The 21,523-nt window shown below is 40.4% G+C and overlaps 1 protein-coding gene and 1 long non-coding RNA gene across 7 annotated transcripts in view; both read right to left on the reverse strand.

The window, feature by feature from the left end:
- Nucleotides 1-5,138, reverse strand: part of ALDH1L2 (aldehyde dehydrogenase 1 family member L2) — a 64,326-nt gene extending 59,188 nt beyond the window's left edge. For 2 of the 6 annotated variants that reach the window (XM_063711874.1, XM_063711873.1), the window contains exon 1: nucleotides 4,895-5,114. In XM_063711874.1, the coding sequence (XP_063567944.1) occupies nucleotides 4,895-4,942 (48 nt within the window). In that variant the 5' untranslated portion in view covers nucleotides 4,943-5,114. Of the gene's footprint in view, nucleotides 1-4,894 lie in introns of all 6 variants that reach the window. The other 4 variants (XM_063711871.1, XM_054528181.2, XM_024257220.3 and 1 more) reach the window with 4 other exon arrangements.
- A 4,655-nt stretch (nucleotides 5,139-9,793) lies between these two features.
- Nucleotides 9,794-12,084, reverse strand: LOC129049337 (uncharacterized). Its single transcript, XR_008512375.1, has 3 exons — nucleotides 11,955-12,084; nucleotides 11,418-11,528; nucleotides 9,794-10,329 (listed from the first exon to the last, which is right to left on the reverse strand). It is a non-coding gene; the product is annotated as an uncharacterized LOC129049337 (long non-coding RNA).
- Between the last annotated feature and the right edge of the window lie 9,439 nt (nucleotides 12,085-21,523).

Here is a 21,523-nt window from a genome sequence, read left to right on the forward strand (position 1 = left end):
GGACTCAGAGGCTGGAGAGAGCTCCTGGGCCAAGGCTGGTGACCACAGAACACTTCAAAGACTTTGAGTAAAGGGAGAGACAGTCCAAAGGGCTCGAGTCCAGAAACGGATTCCAGTACTAGAGAGGCAGGATTTCCGTGCACAGCATTTACTATAATATTTTAATTGTATAAAATTTTTTAAATTAATTTTTAATTATACATATTACATATACACACAATCTCCTTATGAAAAAAGAAGATCACAGATAAGACTACAGTCCCTTTTGACCATCACTCCCAATCTGCATCCCCTCCTCACTCCCCAGAGGAAACTACTATTGTAGTTTGGTGTGAATTCTACAGACCTTTCCTAGGCATTTAAAAACATGGAAATATATACAAAAAGTATTGTTTTGTATTTCCAAAAATAATTCAAATGAAATAATATTATGTGTAATGTTCCACAACTTTCCTTGTTGGTACATATAATTCATTCTTTGAAATTGTTGCAGTGTTCCTTAGTGTAGCTGTATCTCAGTTTATTTGTTCATGTCCCTATTGAGAAACATTTTGGCTTTCAATATGTCATTATTACAAATACCATGGCAATGAATATCGTGGTACATGCTTCTTGTGCCCATGTAGAAGTATTTTTCTCAGATATCTACAAGTGAAACTGCAGGATCATTTTTAAACATAAATTTAATTTAAATATGTAGCATCAAATTGACCTCTAGAGTAGTGGATGAACTGTTTTCTCACCCCTGCTAAACACACAATATCATCAAATTTATGATTTTTGCCACCCTGATGAGTGAAAAATGGTATCTTGTTCTAAATTGCATTTGCCTGATTACTAGTTTGGTTGAGTGTATTTTCATATTTTATTGCTCATTTATATTTCATTTTTGGTATATCATTTTAGTTAATGTATTATGTATTATTATTCTTTTCCTAAAAACATAGATTTAATAGTCTGTCCCACTAATCTATGAGCTCCTTGAAAATGGGACTATTTCTTTCTTGTTTATTGTTTTATCTTTTGGGTTATGAGAATCTGAAAAAGTTAGTTCACTTCTCTGGTTCTCAGTTTTCTTATCAGCAAAATGGTCATAATAAACTAGGTTGAGAATCCCTTATCCAAAATGCTTGGAACCAGAAGTGTTTCAGATTTCGGATGTTTTCAGATTTTGGAATGTTTGCATCATACTTACCATTTGAGCCTCCCAAATCTGAAAATCTGAAATCCAAAATGCTGTAACGATCATTACCTTTGAGTGTCATGTCAGTGCTCAAAAATGTTCAGATTTTAAAGCATTTCAGATTTCACATGTTCAGATTTGGGATGCTCAACCTAGTACCTACTTCATTGAGATGTCATGAGGATTAAAGGAGTACACAGTTGCCCTCTGTATTTGTGGGTTCTGTATCCGTGGATACAACCAACCATGAATCGAAAACATTTGGAAAAAATTGCATCTGTACTAGACATGTATAATTTTTCTTGTCATTATTCCATAAACAATACAGTGGGACAATTATTTACATAGCATCTACTTTGTATTCATTATTATAAGTTATCTACGGATGTTTTAAAATATACAGGAGAATACACACAGGTTATATACAAATATTACCCGTTTTATATAAGGGACTTGAACATCTTCAGATTTTGATATCCATGGGAGGTCCTGAAACCAATCCCCTATGAATACAAGGGACAACAAGGGACAATTGTATATGTAAAGCATTTATTAATGCATCTATTAATATTATATCCTCAGGATTTAGAGTCCTCAGTGTATAACAGACAATTAAATACAGTTTAAAGTTGAATTTGGAGATCCTATGAACAGATAAGACACCAGAGCAGAGGTCAGGCAATGATGAAACAAGTTAAGAACCTGGTTCCTAGAACTGAGAAATAAAGCAGGTACTTGGTTCCAAAGAGCACGGAAGGGTCCCACCTCTTTGGACTGGATCATAAGGTAACCTCAAGTTACCTGGAGCCAGGCTATAAACCCAGAGCTACCAGACAGACCACCTGACCCAGACACTGGCAGAGAAAGCTAAACAAAGGAATGTCAAATGAATAGAGGGCTAAATAACTCCTACCACAGGGAGAAGAAGCAGTGAGCCAGGCAGGATATCAGAGGTGGGCAATAATATCTAATTGACAAAGGGTTTTAAAGCAAACCGTTGTTTTAGTTAAAAAGATCCAGCCATCACTAAGATGAAATCATTAAGTATTTCTAAGCCCTTTTATTTAAGACAGAAGATGGAAAAATGAATTCTATCAGGAAGTGTTATAAACTAATTTTCCCCTTGGATTTTGCTAGGTTCTGAAAGCTTTATTTTTATTCATCCTTCATTCTGCTTTAATACTAAACTTAAAAGCATTGTTTGATTTTTCAGTTTTAAAGATAAAGGGATAATTAGGCCAGGCGCAGTGGCTCATGCCTGTAATCCCAACAATTTAGGAGGCCGAGGCAGGAGGATCACTTGAGGCCAGGAGTTCGAGACCAGCCTGGCCAACATGGCAAAACCCCATCTCTACTAAAAATACAAAAATTAGCTGGGCATGGTGGTGCATGTCTGTAATCCCAGCTACTCAAAAGGCTGAGGCAGGAGAATCGCTTGAACCCCGGAGGCAGAGGTAGCAGTGAGCCAAGATTGTGCCACTGCGTTCCAGCCTGGGCGACAAACTGAGACTCTGTCTCAAAAAAATAAAAATTAAAAGATAATTTGCATAGGTAAAATGCACCCTTTTCAGTGTACCGGGCTGTGAGTTTTAACAAACACACAGTCACGTAACCACTGCCACAATCAAGATGTAGAACAGTTCCATTACCGCCCAAATTCCTTTATGCCTATTTATAATCAATCCTTCCTCCTATCTCCAGCTCCAGACATTACTGATCTTTTTCCTGTCCCTATAGTTTTACTCTTCCAAAATGTCAGATAAATGAAATCATAAAATATGTAGCATTATGAGTCTGATTCTTACACTTAGCATACATATTTGAGTTCCATCCATGTTGTATGAATCAGGAGTTCATTCCTTTTTCCCCCAACTGAGTAGAATTCCATTGTATGGATGGATATACCACAGCTTGTTTATCCTGTCACCAGCTGAGGACAATTTATTTCCAGTTTTTGGCAATTATGAATAAAACCTCTATAAACATCAATAAACAGGTTTTTATGCGGGCGAATAAGGTTTCATTTCTTTTGAGTAAATACCTAGGAGTGTGATTCCGGAGTCATGTGATAGGTATATGTTTAACTACATATAAAACTGCCAAACAGTTTTCCAAAGTGGCTGTACCATTTTATATTTCCACCAGCCACGTATCTGTTTGATTTTGAATAATTCTTATAAAACACAGTCCAGAACATTTTCTACAGGATAAAACATCCCACATTTTTCATTCATCACTCAGTAGCTTCCTTTTGACCATTGAGGAAACTGTCTTCTTCCCAGCCATGAGTATCACTGCTTTTCTATATGCACCCCTGCGTACAGTCAGACCCTGATCACGCCAGTTCTTCCCCACATCCATAGTTTTGTTTATGCCATTTGCCACCTGAGATGTTTACCTTTTATTACTGAAATCTTATGCAAACCCCACTATCAAAATCTTTTCATTCTGCAAGACTTCCTTCTGCTCTCCAAAAAAGACAAGTCAATGAAAGGTGTTGACAGAGGAGGCCAACAAAACAGGCTCAGGCATTGGGCGCAGCCCCTTGCTTTCTGTGCTATCCATCTGGGATCCCATGTGCCACGTGGTGGGGGAAGCTAATGAGGGGTCCAGGAGAGCAGGCAAAAGTCCTAGCAGAGCAGGTCTTCCCCACCCCCACCCCTCCTTTTATAAAAGGTGAATATACCTCAAAGTAATTAGAACTGGTTGCAAAGAGTAAAACGAATTCTTATTATCTGGGGTTGTCTGGGATACAGAAAGCTTTTCCTTTGATGCAAGTTTGGGCCAGTTTTTGGTGCTACTCAGGACTTCTCTCTGCCTCCAAGTTTTTTTACATCTGAATATATACATAGGTACATATGGCTTTGGCATGGCCGAGAAAAAGAATCGATAAGCAAATTCTTTTGTGTACTTCCTATAAAAGAGATACGATACATAAGACAGTTTTGTTTTTTTTTTCTCTCTCTCTCTCTTCCCTAAACAGTCCCGAGGCCCCCTGGGTGCTGAAGGCAGCACCACAATGCAACGTGTCCTCTCTCGGTTCCATTTCTGGAGGAGCTGATGCAATTCCAAGGCGCGGGGCTGGGCCAGAGCTCGGTTCTCGTGCTACAGTAGAATAGTGTTCCAGCGTGGCTGCCTCTGCAGCGCCTGGCAATTCTAGAAATTTTGCCATCTGAAGCTCAGCTCAGGAATACTGAGCTTGCAGCCATCAGCTTTGAGTGCCATTATCTGAACCGGCCCTGAGTGCCAGTCTCGAGCGCTTACACCTCCCAGGCCGCCAACGAGGACCCTATTGACTTGATACTCCCCTCCTCCAGGAGACAGTCTCGGTCCCATATGGCTCCAGCTCTTGACCAGGGATCTCATGATTGAAGTGAAAAAGGAAAGGAAGCAGACTCTGTCCTCCTTACCAAGTGACTGTTCCCACCTTGCCATCCCAGCCAGACTTGACACGTCCAAAAACTGCATCCTCAGCCCCTTCCCGGCAGAAGACAATGGCTTGCGTGCCAATTTCCATCCGGGACCCTCCCCAAGCCCTCCTCTGAGGTCTCTCTGTTTTTGTTTGTTTGTTTGTTTTAAACGCTGTCTTGGTGTTTGGCAAAGTCTAAGCATCGCTGCTCATCCCCAGCCCCACCGCCCCGGCCCTCCCGCCCCGGAGTCTGGAAACCAGGACAGGGTGACAGCCAGGACGCTCGCCCGGGCCGGACTCACCCGGCCAGTGGAGAAGCGCCGGAGCGCCTGGCTGCCCCGCCGCAGCATGCTGGAGAGGAGCGCTCGCACTGGCGACGCGGTGGCGCGGGAGGCAGGCGGGCGGCGCAGCCTGGGCGCGGCCTGCAGTCTGGATGCCCCGGACTGCCTGGCTCGCGGCTCGCGGCTCTCTGCCTCTGCTAGTCCGCACCCGGCCCAAAGCCCACCGCCCGCGGCCCGCCCCACCCTACCAGCTGCAAGGCCCCGCCCCCAGCTGGCAAGACCCCGCCCCCAGCTGGAAGGCCCCGCCCGGCCAGCTGGCTGCGTTCGGACAGCCAACCCTTTGCGACCCGGCGGAGCGCGCAGGCTTCCTGGAGCCTGTGGGCCCTGACCCTGGGGCCAAGAGCTCGCCCAGTCGCAAGGACCGCGCCTCTCCGCTGCCTGGACTTTCCGCCAATTCCAGCCAAGGTCCAGGTGCTTTCTAACTGTGGGACCCTCTACCAGTTACTCAACCCCTCCGCAATATATACGGATCTACCTTATTAGTGGTCAATCTGACATCCCAAGTGCTATCCATAGCACAGCCCGTAAAAGGCACGCCTGTAGACAGATACGTAGTGGGGGCGCCTTCGCTGTGTAGGGATCCTGATGCCTACCTCGTAGGATGGTAGGCCGGGCGCGGTGGCTCACGCCTGTAATTCCAGCACTTTGGGAGGCCGAGGAGGGAAGATGGCCTGAGCTCAGGAGTTCGAGATCAGCCTGGCCACTATGGTGAAACCCCCGTCTCTACTAAAAATAAAAAATAATAATAATAAAATAATTAGCCGGGCGTGGTGTCGCATGCCTGCAGTCCCAGCTACTCGGGAGGCTGAAGCACGAGGATCACTTGAGCCGGGGAGGCGGAGGTCGCAGTGGAGCTGATATCACGCCACTGTACTTCAGCCTGGGCAACAGGGCGACACTCTGTCTCAAAAATAAATAAATAAATAAATAAATTGGTGCAAAAGTAATTGTGGTTTTTGCCACTGAAAATAATGGCAAAGCCGCAATTACTTTTTCATCAACCTAATAGATACATGCCCTTCTCCCTCAGCTCACTGGAAAAAACGATCAGACGTGCTTTAGCTGGACGTTTATCTCAAGCCAGACTTCTTAGCCCAGCATTCAGGGCCGTCTGCAATTTGCCATTTTCTCTTATTTCTCACTGCTCTTTTGCATATGTAATTCTGCTTGACTGCAGTTCTTGCCTATTCCTTCTTGGACAATGTTTCCCAGAAAAGCTTGTCATCTGTCACTTGTAATTATCTTGGCACGACCTTTCTTTTTGAAAGGTACCGCTTACATGCTGCCTCCCGGAGGCGCTTTTTTCTGATTCTTTTCTCTCTTAGTCTCCTTATTCCCCATAAATAATTGTTCACTTGTCTTAATGGGAAAGAATCTTTGTCTATGCATCTGTTATGGCTGTCTCAATCTGCTACTGGTATTTGTATACCTATTAACGTCTCTGTTGGAAGCTCCTTGCAGGCTAAGTCCATGTCTGATTAATCAGGATTTACAGTATCCAGCACTAACCAGAGGTTTAAAAAAATAATAAAATAAAAAATAACTTGTTAAAAAAAAACTTGTTGAAATAGATGAATGTGTTTAAGAGAGTAAGGAGACAAAAAAGAACCATCATTAAAACTTGGAGAATTGCAACAAACATCCAGGGTTTTGCTTTGAGCACTACATCTTGCCTATTCAACCCACTTTCCTGACTGCATTTTGTGACTTCTTGCTCTTTTAAACTTCCAAATATTGATATTCACTTTATTTATTCTGATCTGTGTATACTAGAAGGGTGCACAATGAGTGTGTTTTTTTTTGTTTTGTTTTGTTTTGTTTTTTCTGAATGAGGTTCCATAGTTATATATTACTATTCCCAAGTTTAAGAAATGTAGAATTTATGTTCACTCAAATATAATGAAATGTTCATTGTGTTTACTTTTTCCCTGGAAGAATCAAAAGTATAGTTTCCTTGATAACTGGAAATTAGATCAGATGCAATTACAGAGTTTGACAAAGAGATCAACCCCTGCCAATCTATTTCTATACCCAGTAAAAATACTCCTTAAAAATAGAGATAAAACAAAGCCATTTTTAGAAACAAAAACTTGAGAGAATTTGTCATCAGCAGACAGACAATAAAGGAAATATGAAAGAATATCCTTCCAGCAGGAAAAAAAAATTTACCCACACGGAAACCTAGAAATGCAAGAAGCCCAACAAAAAAGGCAAAGACGTGAGCAAATTTAAAGTGAACATTGGACTGGGCATGGTGGCTCATGCTTGTATTCCCAGCACTTTGGGAAGCTGAGGTGGGCAGAGTTCAAGACCAGCCTGGGCAACATGGTGAAACACTGTTTCTACAAAAAAATACAAAAATTATACAAAAATTAGCCAGGCATGGTCATGTGCCTCTAGTCCCAGCTTCTCAGAAGGCTGAGTAAGGAGGATCGCTTGAGCTGGGAGATTGAGGTTTCAGTGAGCTGTGGTTGTGCCACTGCACTCCAGCCGGGTGACAGGGTGAGACCCTGTCTCAAGAAAAAAAAAAGCGAACATTGACCACATGAACAATAATAATATATTATTATAATTAATATAATAAAATATTGTATGTTTATATATATATACATGAAAATACCCAAATATCCAAACAACAATAGAAAATTGTTGGATAAGTTTGTAGGAAAGAAAATAATCCCAGATGGAAACTCACAGATGAAAGAATGAATAGTAATGTAAAGGGTTAATATGAGGGCAAATTTAAGTTAATATTAATTGTATAGAACAATAATAATAATGTTTTATGGAGTTCAAATATATATATGCATGTGCATAGACTATTTAATTCACTTTGTGCCATTTTTGTAAATACAATCATTTGAATAACTTTTTGTAAGTGTCTGGATTAATTTCACACTTTAGAAAGTACATAGATGATCTGCCAAGTTGAAACCCAAGAATTCCCACACAAAACTCTGTATGAAAGTTAGAGTTCTATGTAAAGCTTGCATAGTAAGAGTGGCTATGGTCTTGGGTTTACAGAATACTAAATTGGAATCTTTTTTTTTTTTTTCGGACTTGGTGTCCCTGGAATGCAGTGGTGGGATCACAGCTTACTGCAGCCTCAACCTTCCCTGGCTCAGGTGGTCCTTCTACATCAGCCTCCTGGGTAGCTGGAATTCCAGGCACACACCACCATGCTCGGCTAATTTTTTTTGTATTTTTTTGTAGAGACGGGGTTTTGCCATGTTGCCCAGGCTGGTCTCAAACTCCTGGCCTCAAGTGATCTGCCCACCTCCACCTCCCAAAGTGCTAGTATTACAGGTGTGAGCCACTGCACTCGGCCCTAAATTGGAATCTACTCATTCTGCCATAGATAAATGTTTTGTTTAGTGACTAATATCTGTGACATTAGGGGCCTTGTGCAAATATAATACATTCATCGGGGATCTGTTTTGTCCTAGACACAACGTTCACTCCGAATTTTATGAAATTGCAAGTCATATAATTTATAAACTTCTAAAAATGTGTGTAGAACATTTTTACTTCCACAGTCAACTTTGAGGATTTTAGAACAAAATTCTATGGGTTTCCATGCCTTCTTGTTTGGTTGCTCTTTGACTGAAATTAACATGTAGCCATATTGACTATTTGGAAACATTGCTATTTCTCTCTATATTTTTAAATTTTGCTCTGCTGAATACTCTGTTTTACCATAAATAAGAGTGATATGAGCTAGGCTAGTGACTCACGACTGTAATCCCAGTGACTTGGGAAGCTCAGGCAGGAGGATCGCTTGAGGCCAAGAGTTCAAGACCAGCCTGGGCAATGTAAGGAGACCCCCATCACTAAAACAAAAACAACAATTAGCCGGGCATGGTGGCATGCACCTGCAGTCTGAGCTACTTGGGAGGCTGAAGTAGGAAGATCACTTGGGCCCAAGAGTTTGAGGATACAGTGAGTTATGATTGCACCACTGCACTCCAGCCGAGTGACAGAGCAGAGACCCTGACTTTAAAAAAAAAAAAAAAAAGAGATGTTTTCTTTATAAATTTCTCTCTCTGTGTGTTTCTGTCTCTCTCTCTCCTTGAGACAGGGTCTTGCTCTGCCATCCAGACTGGCGTACAGTGGCACAAACAAGGCCCACTGTGGCCTCAATCTCATGGGCTCAAGTGATCCTTCTGCCTCAACCTTCTGACTAGCTGGGACCACAGGTATGCACCATCACATCTAGTTTTTTTTTTTAATTTTGAGGCCGGGTGCGGTGGCTCACACTTGTAATCCCAGCACTTTGGAAGGCCAAGGTGGGAGGAACACCTGAGGTCGCAAGTTTGAGACCAGCCTGACCAACATGGAGAAACCTCGTCTCTAATAAAAATACAAAATTAGCCAGGTATGGTGGTGCATGCCTGTAATCCCAGCTACTCAGGAGGCTGAGGCAGGAGAATCACTTGAACCCAGGAGACGGAGGTTGTGATGAGTTGAGACAGCGCAACTGCACTCCAGCAACAAGGTCTCACTATGTTGCCCAGGCTGGTCTTGAACTCCTGGGCTCAAACCATCCTCCCGCCTCGGCCTCTCAAAGTGTTGGGATTACAAGTGTCAGCCACTGAGTCTGGCCTAAATCTCACTTTTTTTAAGCACTCTTGACCTCGTATTAAACAGTTGTTAATTAAAACAATTATTAATGCTTAATTATTTTTTAAGCAAAAATAATTTTATGATAAAAACAAACACTTGAGAGCACCAGTCCAGCAATGTGTAACAGGAAGAACTGAATTCTGGTAAGTAATTTTAATGATGAATTAAGTGAATTAAACTTGATACAAATATATTATGTAATATAAGTACTGTATGGAATTTGCCCCTGGTAAATAATTAGGTCTTTTACTTCTGTAAATGTCACTTTAATATTCATTTCCTTTTTTTCCTGTGGTTAATCTGATTAAATATATGAATTTTAATAAAGTTTTCTTGGGACAAATTTACAAGGATGCATCATAACAATGAGGATCAAGAGCCTAAAATAAACTTTTTAAAGTTTATCCTCATCTTTCACTTGCAGAAAGCCTCCCACCTTTTGAATAAGGCATTCCTTTTGGGTCTTGTTTGCATCAGTATAAGCACTATCCAGTGACCCAAAATTATAGTGGCAACCTTGAGCATATTCACTGACAGATCTTCAGCTGCAGGGTGAAAACTGATGGCTTCAGCTGCTGTGCTCTTTGCATCCAGCTCTGCATACACATTGAGTCTATGCTTCTCCTGGGTGCTGCCAACCAATGACTGGGAGTGGCAGAAATGCTATGGTAGGTCATTTCGGGGAAGATGCATATCACTTCTGACAGGGTGACTCCTCATTGGCCTGTTGAACTTTCTTTGACTTTCATAGCAGTCTAAATCTCTTCTTTAGCCTGCTTTAATTCACAAAAGGTCAGACCTGCATTGTGGCCTGATAGCTCTCCCAACCTCCCCTCCCAGCCTCCTCACTTCCCCTCACTGCTGTTTTCCACTAATACATCCCTTGCATGTCTAATTTCATCTTGGCCTTTTAGGAAACCTGTAATAATGTTATAGGAGTTATTAAGAAATTATTTTAGGCAGATAGAGAGGAAAAGGGGTCCTTGGAAAGTTTTTGTCTCTTTAAAAGCAGCTCCAGAAACGGAAAGCCCCAGCTCTTAGAGCCAGGCTGGCAAACTTTGATATGCAAATGCCAGCCACTAGAAACTAGGTCCACCTAAACATGGCTGTTCCCACCTTTGCCCTCTTGCCCTTGCCCCCACATGTGCCTGGCAACATGGCCGCCCCCACATATCCCCACGTGTGTAGAACATCATGGTGCCCTGCATTTGCATATTAAAAGGCTAGGGTGGGAAGACCAGTTTTTTTTCACAGGCTATGTGAGTGACATGCCTGCTCAAACCAATTCCCTGAGCCCTATACAAATCAGGTACCACCTCCTCCAGCCTCCTCATATAAGCAGTTACATTTCCACGGCACTCAGGATTTCCTCTCACACCTTTGTCTCTGTTCAGGGGAGCTGCTTCTTCTCCCTTGTTTCTTGCCTATTAAAGTCTCCACTCCTTAAAACTACTCCGTGTCGTTTTATCCAATTTGGCTTGAGACAAGAGCCCTGGTGTTTTTCACTCATCAGAGCCATATTAATATATATCATGAAAAACATCCACAAAACCAAAAGTTGGTTTCTTGAAAAGGCTTATAAAATTGGTACACATTTGGTGAGATTAATAAAGAAAAAATAAAGAGAAATAACAAATATCAACAACAGAGAATTGGACAGTAGTACAGATCACACAGACATTAAAAACATAAAAAGAGGCTGGGTGCAGTGGCTCACAGCTGTAATCTCAGCGCTTTGGGAAGCTGAGGTGGGAGGCTTTTCTGATGCTAGGAGTTTGACACTAGCCTGGGCAACATAGAGAGACCTGGTATCTATTATTATTACTTTTTTTTTTAATTAGCCAAGTGTCACGGCACACACCTGCAGTCTTATCTACTTGGGAGGCTGAGGTGGGAGGATTGCTTGAGCCCAGAAGTTATAGTGAGCCACGATCATGCTGCTGCACTCTAGCCTGGGCAGCAAAGGGAGACCCTGTAGTTAAAAAAAAAAAAAAAAAAAGCGTTAAGAGACTTCTCTTTCAGCTATGATAAAGTCCTTTACAGCAGATTAATATTCATATGAAGAACAGCTAGTACATCTAGCTAAAATTTTTTGGCATATCTATTTGAAGGCATCAGAAAGCTGAAACGGCAGTCAAGACTCTATGTACTGATGTCCTAGAGGAAAAAGCAGCTCACTAAGTTGAATCCAATATTTTGCATTCTGCTTTCCTCTTCAGCATTTACAAATGCTTGGTTTGGGGTGAGAAGCCAGGCATAAAGAAGATGCTAGAGACACCAGCAGTTTTCAGCAATCTAATGGGATGGAGAAGATAAAAACTGGAGTTTGAGCTGCCAGGAATTTAGGAGCCAAGATCTTGGAGATAAGAGATGTAGAAGTGTACTCAGTTAATGATACCTGTTTTTAGCTGGAAGTACTTGCTGATTCTAGAGGTGCATGGGATTAGAGGCTATAAAACCAAGCAGAAATGATCGAAAAGCACAGCAGAGTTTTCTGTACCATGAAATTGGAATTCAGCATCTGCCAAGAAGGAAGAAATCCAGTAAACACTACAAGCTCTCGGCTGATACTCTTCAATGACATTACCCTAGGAAAGGGTGCAAACTAGAGATACTACAACTATTGTAAGACTACAGCCTAGCCTCACATGCGCTCAGCCCTGATTGGAATGAGCTGATCTGCCTGACTTTAGTTGCCTGCCAAAGAATAGGATCAATCCTCTCTGGAGAAAAATAACATCATCCAGAAAGCCTGCAATTGTTCATTCACTCTCCTGCATTCAATTATAACTGACCAGGTAATACAGGAGTTATTAAGAAATAATTCTCAGGCAACTAGAGAGGGTGAAAGTTCACAGTGGAATTTTCCTTTAATAAAAAGCGGGCCCCAAGCCATTTCTTCTTTAACAGAAAGCAGCCTGAGAAGCTTTTATATGTAAATATCGGCAGCTGTACCTGAAAGCCAGGTACATTCAATATGGGGTCTCCCGCCCTCTTTTCCTTATGACCGCATTTGCTGGCATTAAAGCAGCCTTCAGGTAAAACCACGTACACAGGTATCATGGCTGCCGCCAGGAGGAGGCTGCATTTGCATAAAAAAAGAGTAGGATGGGAGGGACAGTCTTTTCGTTGGCTACGTAAATGATACACCTGGTCAAACCAATCCCCTGTGCCCTATGTAAATCAATCACCGCCTCCTCAAGCCTCTGTACAAAACAGATTGCGTTCTGCCCCAAACTGGAGTCCCTTTGGGGCAATCTGCTTTCTCAGCATGAGGAAGCCTTTTTGCTCTCTCTTCTTGTCTATTAAACTTTCCGCTCCTAAACCCACTCCTTGTGTGTGTCCATGTTTTGAATTCTTTCTCGGCTGTGACAAAGAACCAGGGGATATACTCCAGACAATGGAGCCATTTCACCGGGACGTCAAGAAAAATGAGCAAAAGAAATAAACAGTCCCACATGAACAGTGCTAAACTGGGTAGAAATAACCACTCTCACTTTCATGTTATCACCAGTAATCTGTGCAATAATGCGATAATATGTTGCTCCATGCCTGACTCCACCAAGCTGTATGTCAAATTTAAGGACAATTGCTCACTAAGTAATGTTTGAGCATTTGTCATGTGCTGGGCACTGTAGTAGATGCTAGATGTAGAGAGATGAACAAGGCAGATGCTTTGTGATAATGTGAGCCTAAAGCTGCCAAGGAATACCATAGGAACCTAAAGAATGTAGCCCAAACTGTAGAAGACACAGAAAAGAACAGTAAAAATCCAAACAGTGATGGCCGGGCGCAGTGGCTCATGCCTGTAAACCTAGCACTTTGGGAGGCCGAGGCGGGCGGATCACCTGAGGTCGGGAGTTTGAAACCAGCCTGACCAACATGGAGAAACCCTGTCTCTACTAAAAATACAAAATTAGCCGGGCGTGGTGGTACATGCCTGTAATCCCAGCTACTAGGGAGGCTGAGGCAGGAGAATCGCTTGAACCTGGGAGGCAGAGGTTGCGATGAGCCGAGATCACGCCATTGCACTCCGGCCTGGGCAACAAGAGCGAAACTCCCTCTCAAAAAAAAAAAAAAAAAAATTCCAACAGTGGGCATCATTTGAATCCTGAAGCCAGATGCACATAAAGGCCAACCCCACACTAGATGTTTTAAAATTGACGTAGTGCGGTAAAAATGACTTTACTGTTGGTATACAATTCTATGAGTATTAACACATGTATATATTTGTGTAGGGAATACCACAGTCAAAATATCAATAGTTGCATTACTCACCCTCTGAAAAAATTCCTTGCCCTAGCCCTTTATTGTGATATCCATTAACCACCTCTTTGCCCTGATATACACTGATATGTTCTCTATGACTGCAGTTTGAATGTAGTTGTCAAATCAATGGAAACACAACAGTATGTGACTTTTAGAGCCTGGTTTCTTTCACTCAGCATGATGTCCTTGAGATTTGTGCAAATATTTAGCATTTTCCATGGAGTTTATGATGCTTCTATTACTGATTTCTAATATAATTTCATGGTAGTGAGAGAATAGAACTATATTTCAATCCGTTAAACTTTATTGGGATTTATTTTATGGCCTACCACATGGCCTGTCTTACCGAATAGTCCCTGTACTCTTGAAAAAAATGTGTATTTTGCTGTTGTTGGATGGAGTGTTTTGTAAACATCAATTAAGACATGTTGGTGAAAATATTGTTTAATTCTTCTATATACGTCTACATTCTGTCTACTTGTTATATCAAATACTGAAAGAGGAATGTTGAAGTCTCAAACTATAATTGTAAATTCATCTATCTTTTCTTCTTTCTATTCTGTCAGAATTTGTTTCATATATTTTAAAGTTCTGTTATTGAGAGCATATATATTTAGGATTGTAATGTCTTTTTGATGAATTAATCACTTTGACATTGTGAAATGTCTCTATTTATCTGAGATAATATTCTTTGTTCCAAACTCTAATTTGTATGATATTAATACGGCCACCAGCCACTTCAGCTTTTTTGTTTTTTAGATGGAGTGCAATGGCAAGATCTCGGCTCACCACAACCTCCATCTCCTGGGTTCAAGCAATTCTCCTGCCTCAGCCTCCCAAGTAGCTGGGATTGCAGGCATGTGCCACCACACCCGGCTAATTTTGTATTTTTAGTAGAGATGGGGTTTCTCCATGTTGGTTAGGCTGGTCTTGAACTCCCGACCTCAGGTGATCCACCCACCTCGGCCTCCCAAAGTGCTGGGATTACAGGTGTGACCCACCGCACCTGGCCCTCCAGCTTTCTTATGATTAGAGTTAGCATGGTATATCATTCCCTATCCCTTTGTTGCACAAAATCTGTCTTTATATTTAAAGCATATTGCTGGATCTTCTTTTTTCACCCAGTCTATCTCTGCATTCTTTTTTTATTTTGAATTTCGGTGGGTACACAGTAGGTGTGTGTATTTATGGGGTACATGAGATATTCTGATACAGAGATACAATGCATAATAATCACATCGGACAGCTGGGCACCGTGGCACATGCCTGTAATCCCAGCTACTCCAGAGGCTGAGGCAGGAGAATCACTTGAACCTGCGAGGCAGAGGTTGGGGTGAGCCGAGATCACGCCATTGCACTGCAGCTGGGGCAGCAAGAGCAAAACTCCATTTCAAAAAATAATAATAATAATAAATAAATAAATAATAATCACATCAGGGTAAATGGGGTATCCATCACCTCAAGCATTTATTCTTTGTGATACAAGCAATCCAACTATACTCTCTTAGTTATTTTTAAGTGTGGTTTTGTGCTATCAAAATACTAGATTTTATTCATTCTATCTAATTATATCAACTATATTTTTGTATCCATTAGCCGTACCCACTTGCCCCCCACCACCCCTGCCACCACCACTACCCTTCTCAGCCTTGGGGAACCATCACTGTACTCTCTATTTCCATGAGTTTAGTTGTTTTTCTTTTATAGCTCCCACAAATAAGTGAGAACTTGCAATATTTGTCTTTCTGTGCCTGGCTTATTTCACTTAAAATAATGACCTCCAGTTCCATCATGTTGTTGCAAATTACAAGATTTCATTATTTTTATGGCTGCATAGTACTCCATTGCATGTAAGTATCACATTTTCTTTATCCATTTATCTGTTGATGGACACTTAGGTTGCTTCTAAACCTTGGCTATTGTGAATAGGGCTGTAATAAATATGGGAGTGAGTGCAGTATATCTCTTTAATATACTGACTTCATTTTCTTTGGGTATATACCTGCAGTGTGATTCTTTGGGTATATACCTAGCAGTTTTGTTCTTTTTGTACAGGATAGCTTTGGCTATTCTGGGTCTTTTGTGGTTCTATATAAATTTTAGGACTATTTTTTCTATTTCTGTCAAGAATGTCACTGGTTATATTCACAGGGATTGCACTGAATCTGTAGATTGCCTTGGGTAGTATGGACATCTTAATAATATTGTTTCTTCAAATTCATGATCATGGAACATTTTTCCATTTTTTGTGTGTCCTCTTCAATTTCCTGCATCAATATTTTATACTTTTTATTGCAGAGAGATCTTCAATTATTTAGTTAAATTTATTCCTAGGGATCTTATTTTACTTGTAGCTATTGTAAATGGGATTACTTTCTTGATTTCTTTTTCAAATTGTTCACTATTGGCAGATAGAAATACTACTGATTTTTGTATGTTGATTTTGTATCCAACAACTTTACTGAATTTGTTGATCAATTCTAATAGTTTCTTGGTGGAGTCTTTAGATTTTTTGAAATATAAGAAAACGAGGATGATTTGACTTCTTACTCCCAGTTTGGATGCCCTTTCTTTCACTTGTCTAATTGCTCTAGCTAGGACTTCCAGTACTATGTTGAATAATAGTGGTAAAAGTGGGCATCCTTGTCGTTGTTCCAGATCTTAGACGGAAGGTTTTCCATTTTTCCCCATTCAGTATAATACTAGCTATGGATCTGTTTACTGTGTTATGTTACTTTTATACCCAGTTTTTTGAGGATTTATCATGGAGGGATATTGAATTTTATCAAATGTTTTTTCAGCATCAAGTGAAATGATCGTTGGTTTTTGTCCTTCATTCTGTTGATATACTCACATTGATTAATTTCCATATGTCGAAACATCCTTGCATCCCTGGGATAAACCACTTACTTGGTCATGATAAATGCTCTTTTTAATGTCTTGTTGAATTTGGATTGCTAGTATTTTTTTTTGAGGATTTTTGCATTAATGTTCATCAGGGATATTGGCTTGTGGTTTGCTTTTTTTTTGATGTGTCTTTGGTTTTGGTATCAGGGCAATACTGGCCTCACAGAATAAGTTTGAAAGTATTCCATCATCCTCTATTTTTCTGAATAGTTTGAGTGGGATTGGCATTCATTTTTCTTTGAATGTTTGGTAAAATTCAGCAGTGAAGCCATAAGGTCTCTGGCTTTCTTTGCTGGGAGACTTTATATTACAACTTTGATCTCATTACTTCTTATTGGTTGGCTCAGGTTTTGGATTTCTTCATGGCCCAATCTTGGTAGGTTGTAGCTTTCTAGCAAGGTATCTATTTCTCCTAGATTTTCCAATTTATTCACATTCAGTTGCTGATAGTAGCCACAAATGATCCTTTGAATTTCTGTGGTATCAGTTGTAAAGTCTTTTTCATCTCTGATTTTATCTATTTGGCTCTTCTCTCTTTTTTCCTTAATTAGTTAAGCTAAAAGTTTGTCAATTTTGTTTATCTTTTTAAAAAAGCCATCATTTCCTTTCATTGATCTTTTGTATTTTTTTTCATTTTAATGTCATTAATTTCTGCCCTGACCTTTATTATTTCTTTTCTTCTATTAGTTTTGGGTTTGATTTGCTTGTGCTTTTCTAGTTCTTTAAGATGCATCATTAGTTTATCTATTTGAAGTTTGTCTTCTTTTTTGATGTGGGTGCTTATAGTTATAAACTTTCTTCTTAGGACTTCTGTCACTGTATCCTGTGTCTGTAAGTTTTGGTAGGTTGTGTTTCCATTATCATTTGCTTCAATAAATTTTTCAATTTTCTTCTTAATTTCTTCATTGACCCACTGGTTATTCAGGAGCAACTTGTCTAATTTTCATGTGTTTGTATAGTTTCCAAAATTCCTCTTGTGATTTCTAGTTTCATTCCATTGAAGATGTTTTACATTATTTCAATTTTTTGAATGTTTTAAGACTTGTTTTGTGACCTAATATGTAGTTTATCCTTGGGAATGAGCCATGTGCTGAGGAGAATAATGTGTATTCTGTAGCTGTTGGATAAAATGTTCTGTAAATATCTATTAGGTCCATTTGGTCTATAGTGTAGATCAAGTCTGATGTTTCTTTGCTGATTTTCTGTCTGGATGATCTGTCCAATGTTGAAAGTGGGGTGTTGAAGTCTCCAGCTATTATGGTATTGGGGTCTATCTCTCTCTGTAGTGGTAACAATATGTACTTTACATATGGGGGTGCTCCAGTGTTGGGTGCATATATATTTACAGGTGCTATATCCTCTTACCAAATTGACCCTTTTATCATTATAAAATGACCTTCTTTGTTCCATAGTTTTTGTTTTGAAATAACGTATTTTGTCTGATGTAAGTATAGCTACTCCTGCTCTTTTTTTGTTTCCATTGGCATGGAATATCTTTTTCCATCCCTTTATTTTCAGTCTATGTGTATCTTTATAGGTGAAATATATTTATTTATTTATTTATTTATTTATTTATTTATTTATTTATTGAGATGGAGTCTCGCTCTGTTGCCCAGGCTGGAGTACAGTGGCGTGATCTCGGCTCGGCTCACTGCAAGCTCCACCTCCCAGGTTCATGCCATTCTCCTGCCTCAGCCTCCTGAGTAGCTGGGACTACAGGCGCGTGCCACCATGCCCGGCTAATTTTTTGTATTTTCAGTAGAGATGCGGTTTCACCGTGTTAACCAGGATGGTCTCGATCTCCTGACCTTGTGATCCACCCACCTCAGCCTCCCAAAGTGCTGGGATTATAGGCGTGAGCCACCGTGCCTGGCCAGGTGAAATATGTTTCTTACAGGCAATAGATCATTGGATCTTGTCTTTTTATTTATTCAGCCACTTTATGTCTTTGGAGTGGAGAGTTTAGTCCATTTACCTTCAATGTTATTGTTGATAAATAAGAACTTACTCCTGCCAATATGTTATTTATTTTCTGGTTGTTTTGTATTCTCCTTTTCCTTCTTTCTTACCTTCCTGTCTTCCTTTAAATAAAGGTGATTTTCTCAGGTGGTATTTTTAAATTTCTTGCTTTTTATTTTTGTGTATCTGTTGTCCGTTTTTTGATTTGAGGTTACCATGAGGCTTGCAAATCATATCATATAATCTATTAATTTAAACTGATGATAATACTAATTGCATAAAGAAACAAGCAAAGGGAAAACTAATACAAACTCAAAATCTCTATACTTTAACTTCATCCTCCAACTTTTTAACTTTTTATTGTTTCTATTTGTATCTTATTATACTGTGTATGTCTTGAAAAGTTGTTGTAGTTAATATTTTTGATAGGATCTTTTATTCTTTCTACTTAAAGTAGTGTACACAGCACAGTTACTGTTTTTTAATATTCTGTGTTTTTCTGTGTACTTAATACTATCAGCGAATTTTGTACCTTCAGGTGAATTCTTTTTTTTTTTTTTGTGAGACAGAATTTCACTCTTGTCACCCAGTCTGGAGAGCAGTGGTGGGATCTCAGCTCACTGCAACCTCCACCTCCCAGGTTCAAGTGATTCTCCTGCCTCAGCCTCCCAAGTAGCCGGGATTACTGGCGCCCTCCACCACGCCTGGCTAATGTTTTGCATTTTTATTAGAGATGGGGTTTCATTGTGTTGGCCAGGCTGGTCTTGGACTCCTCGTGACCCACCCACCTTGGCCTCCCAAAAGTGCTGGGATTATAGGCGTGAGCAATCGCACCTGGCCCAGATGATTTCTTATTGCTCATGAATGTCCTTTTCTTTCAGATTGACAGTGAGTGGCAAGTCCTGCCAGGCTTGTGTCCTTCCCTTGAGGGTAGTGAGTTCCCGTAGTCCTGACAGGGTTCACAGATGCCATCTAGGAGCCCGGGCCTGGAGTTGGGAACCTTAGGAATCTACCTGGTGCTCTACTCTACTGCAGCTGAACCTGGCACCAAAGCTGGAAGACAAAGTCCTTCCCACTCTTCCCTACCCTTTCTTCAAGCAGAGGAGTCTCTCCTAGTGGCATCCACCGCCCCAGGCCTTCAATGTGTACTACCTGGGTACCCCCAATATTCACTCAAGACCCAAGGGCTCTTTGGTCAGCTAGTGGTAAGTACTGCCAGTTCTTAGTCTCTCCCTTCAGGACAGTAGGCTCCCCTCTGGCCAAGGGCAGGTCCAGAAATGCTCTTGGGAGCCAAGGTCTGAAACAGGAGACCCCAGGAGCCCACCTGATGCTGTATCCCACTGTGACTGAGCTGGCACCCAAGCTGATTTTTGGTTCTTATGCTCTTCTGTGTGGATAGTTATTCAATTTAGTATTCCTGCAGAGGGGATGATCACTAGAGGCTTCTGTTCACCCATCTTGCTCTGCCTCCCCATCTCTGCCTTCTGTTGGAGTGTTTAGAATATGTTTCCTTCAATGTAATTATTAATGTGGTTTGGTTTTAAATCTATCATTTTGCTATTTATTTTCCATTTTCTTCATGTGTTCTTTTCTTTTTTTCCCTCTGTCCCTGCCTTCTTTTGGATTAATTGAATAGTTTTCATTATTCCATTTTATCTCTACTGTTGGCTTATTAGCTACACCTCTTTTTATATTTTTAGCGCTTACTCTAAGTTAAAAAATGTATCTTTAATTTATCACAGTCTACCTCCCAATAACATACCATTTTATGTTTAGCATATGAATCCTACAACAGTATTTTTTCATTTACCCTTCTTGTCCCTTGTGCTATTTTATATTTTACTTCTGCATATAATATAAACCAAACAAAACATCGTTTTCAGTTTGACTTTAAGTATTAAGGTTATTTTTTTTTGGTCTTTTTTGAGACAGGGTCTCCCTCTGTTGCCCAGGCTGGAGTGCAGTGGTGCAAGCATGGCTCACTGCAGCCTTGACCTTCCTGGGCTCAAGTAATCCCCCCATCTCACCCTCCCGAGTAGCTGGGACTATAGGTGTGTGCCACCATGCCTGGCTAATTTTTCTTTTTTTTTGTAGAGGCAGGGTTTTACCATGTTGTCCAGGCTAAGGTTAATTTTTTTTAACCTTTTTATTTTGGAGTAATCTTAGTCTCATAGAAAGGTATAGTGAAAATTTTTAAATAAGACAAAAATCTCTTATTTACCCATGTATTTACTTATTCTGGTACTCTTTATTCCTTTGGATTAATACAGATTTCTATCTGGTATCATATGCCTATTCTCATAGAAGTTTTAACATTTTTTTGTAATACACATTCAATGCTGATGAATTCTTCCAGCCTTTTCTATTCGAAAAAATTTACTATTTCATTTTCATTTTTCAAGTATATTTTGGCTGGGTACAGGTACTTTTGTTTGTTTTTGTGCCCTTTTGGCCCTTTATTGGCCCATTGTCATCTGGCTTGCATAGTGTCTGGTGAGAAGTCTGTAATTCTTATCTCTCTTCTTCTGTATAAGAAGACATATTGTATTTTTCTCTCTAGCTTCTTTTATGATTTTCTCTTTATGATCAGTTTTTTAATCGGGGGAACCAGCCCACAATATTTCAATGCAGGTTCTTTTCTATTTTCCCTAAGTGTCAGCCAGTCTGAGAAAAAAAGAGAAAGAGTAAAAAGAGAGGAATTTTACAGCTGGGCCTCCGGGAGTGACATCACATATCGGTAGGACTGTGATGATGACCCCGAGCCGCAAAATTGGCCAAGTTTTTATTAGGGATTTTAAAAGGGGAGGGGGTGTATGAACAGGGAGTAGATCA

This window comes from Pongo abelii, chromosome 10 (genome assembly GCF_028885655.2).
Source record: "Pongo abelii isolate AG06213 chromosome 10, NHGRI_mPonAbe1-v2.0_pri, whole genome shotgun sequence".
Classification (NCBI taxonomy): Eukaryota; Metazoa; Chordata; class Mammalia; order Primates; family Hominidae; genus Pongo; species Pongo abelii.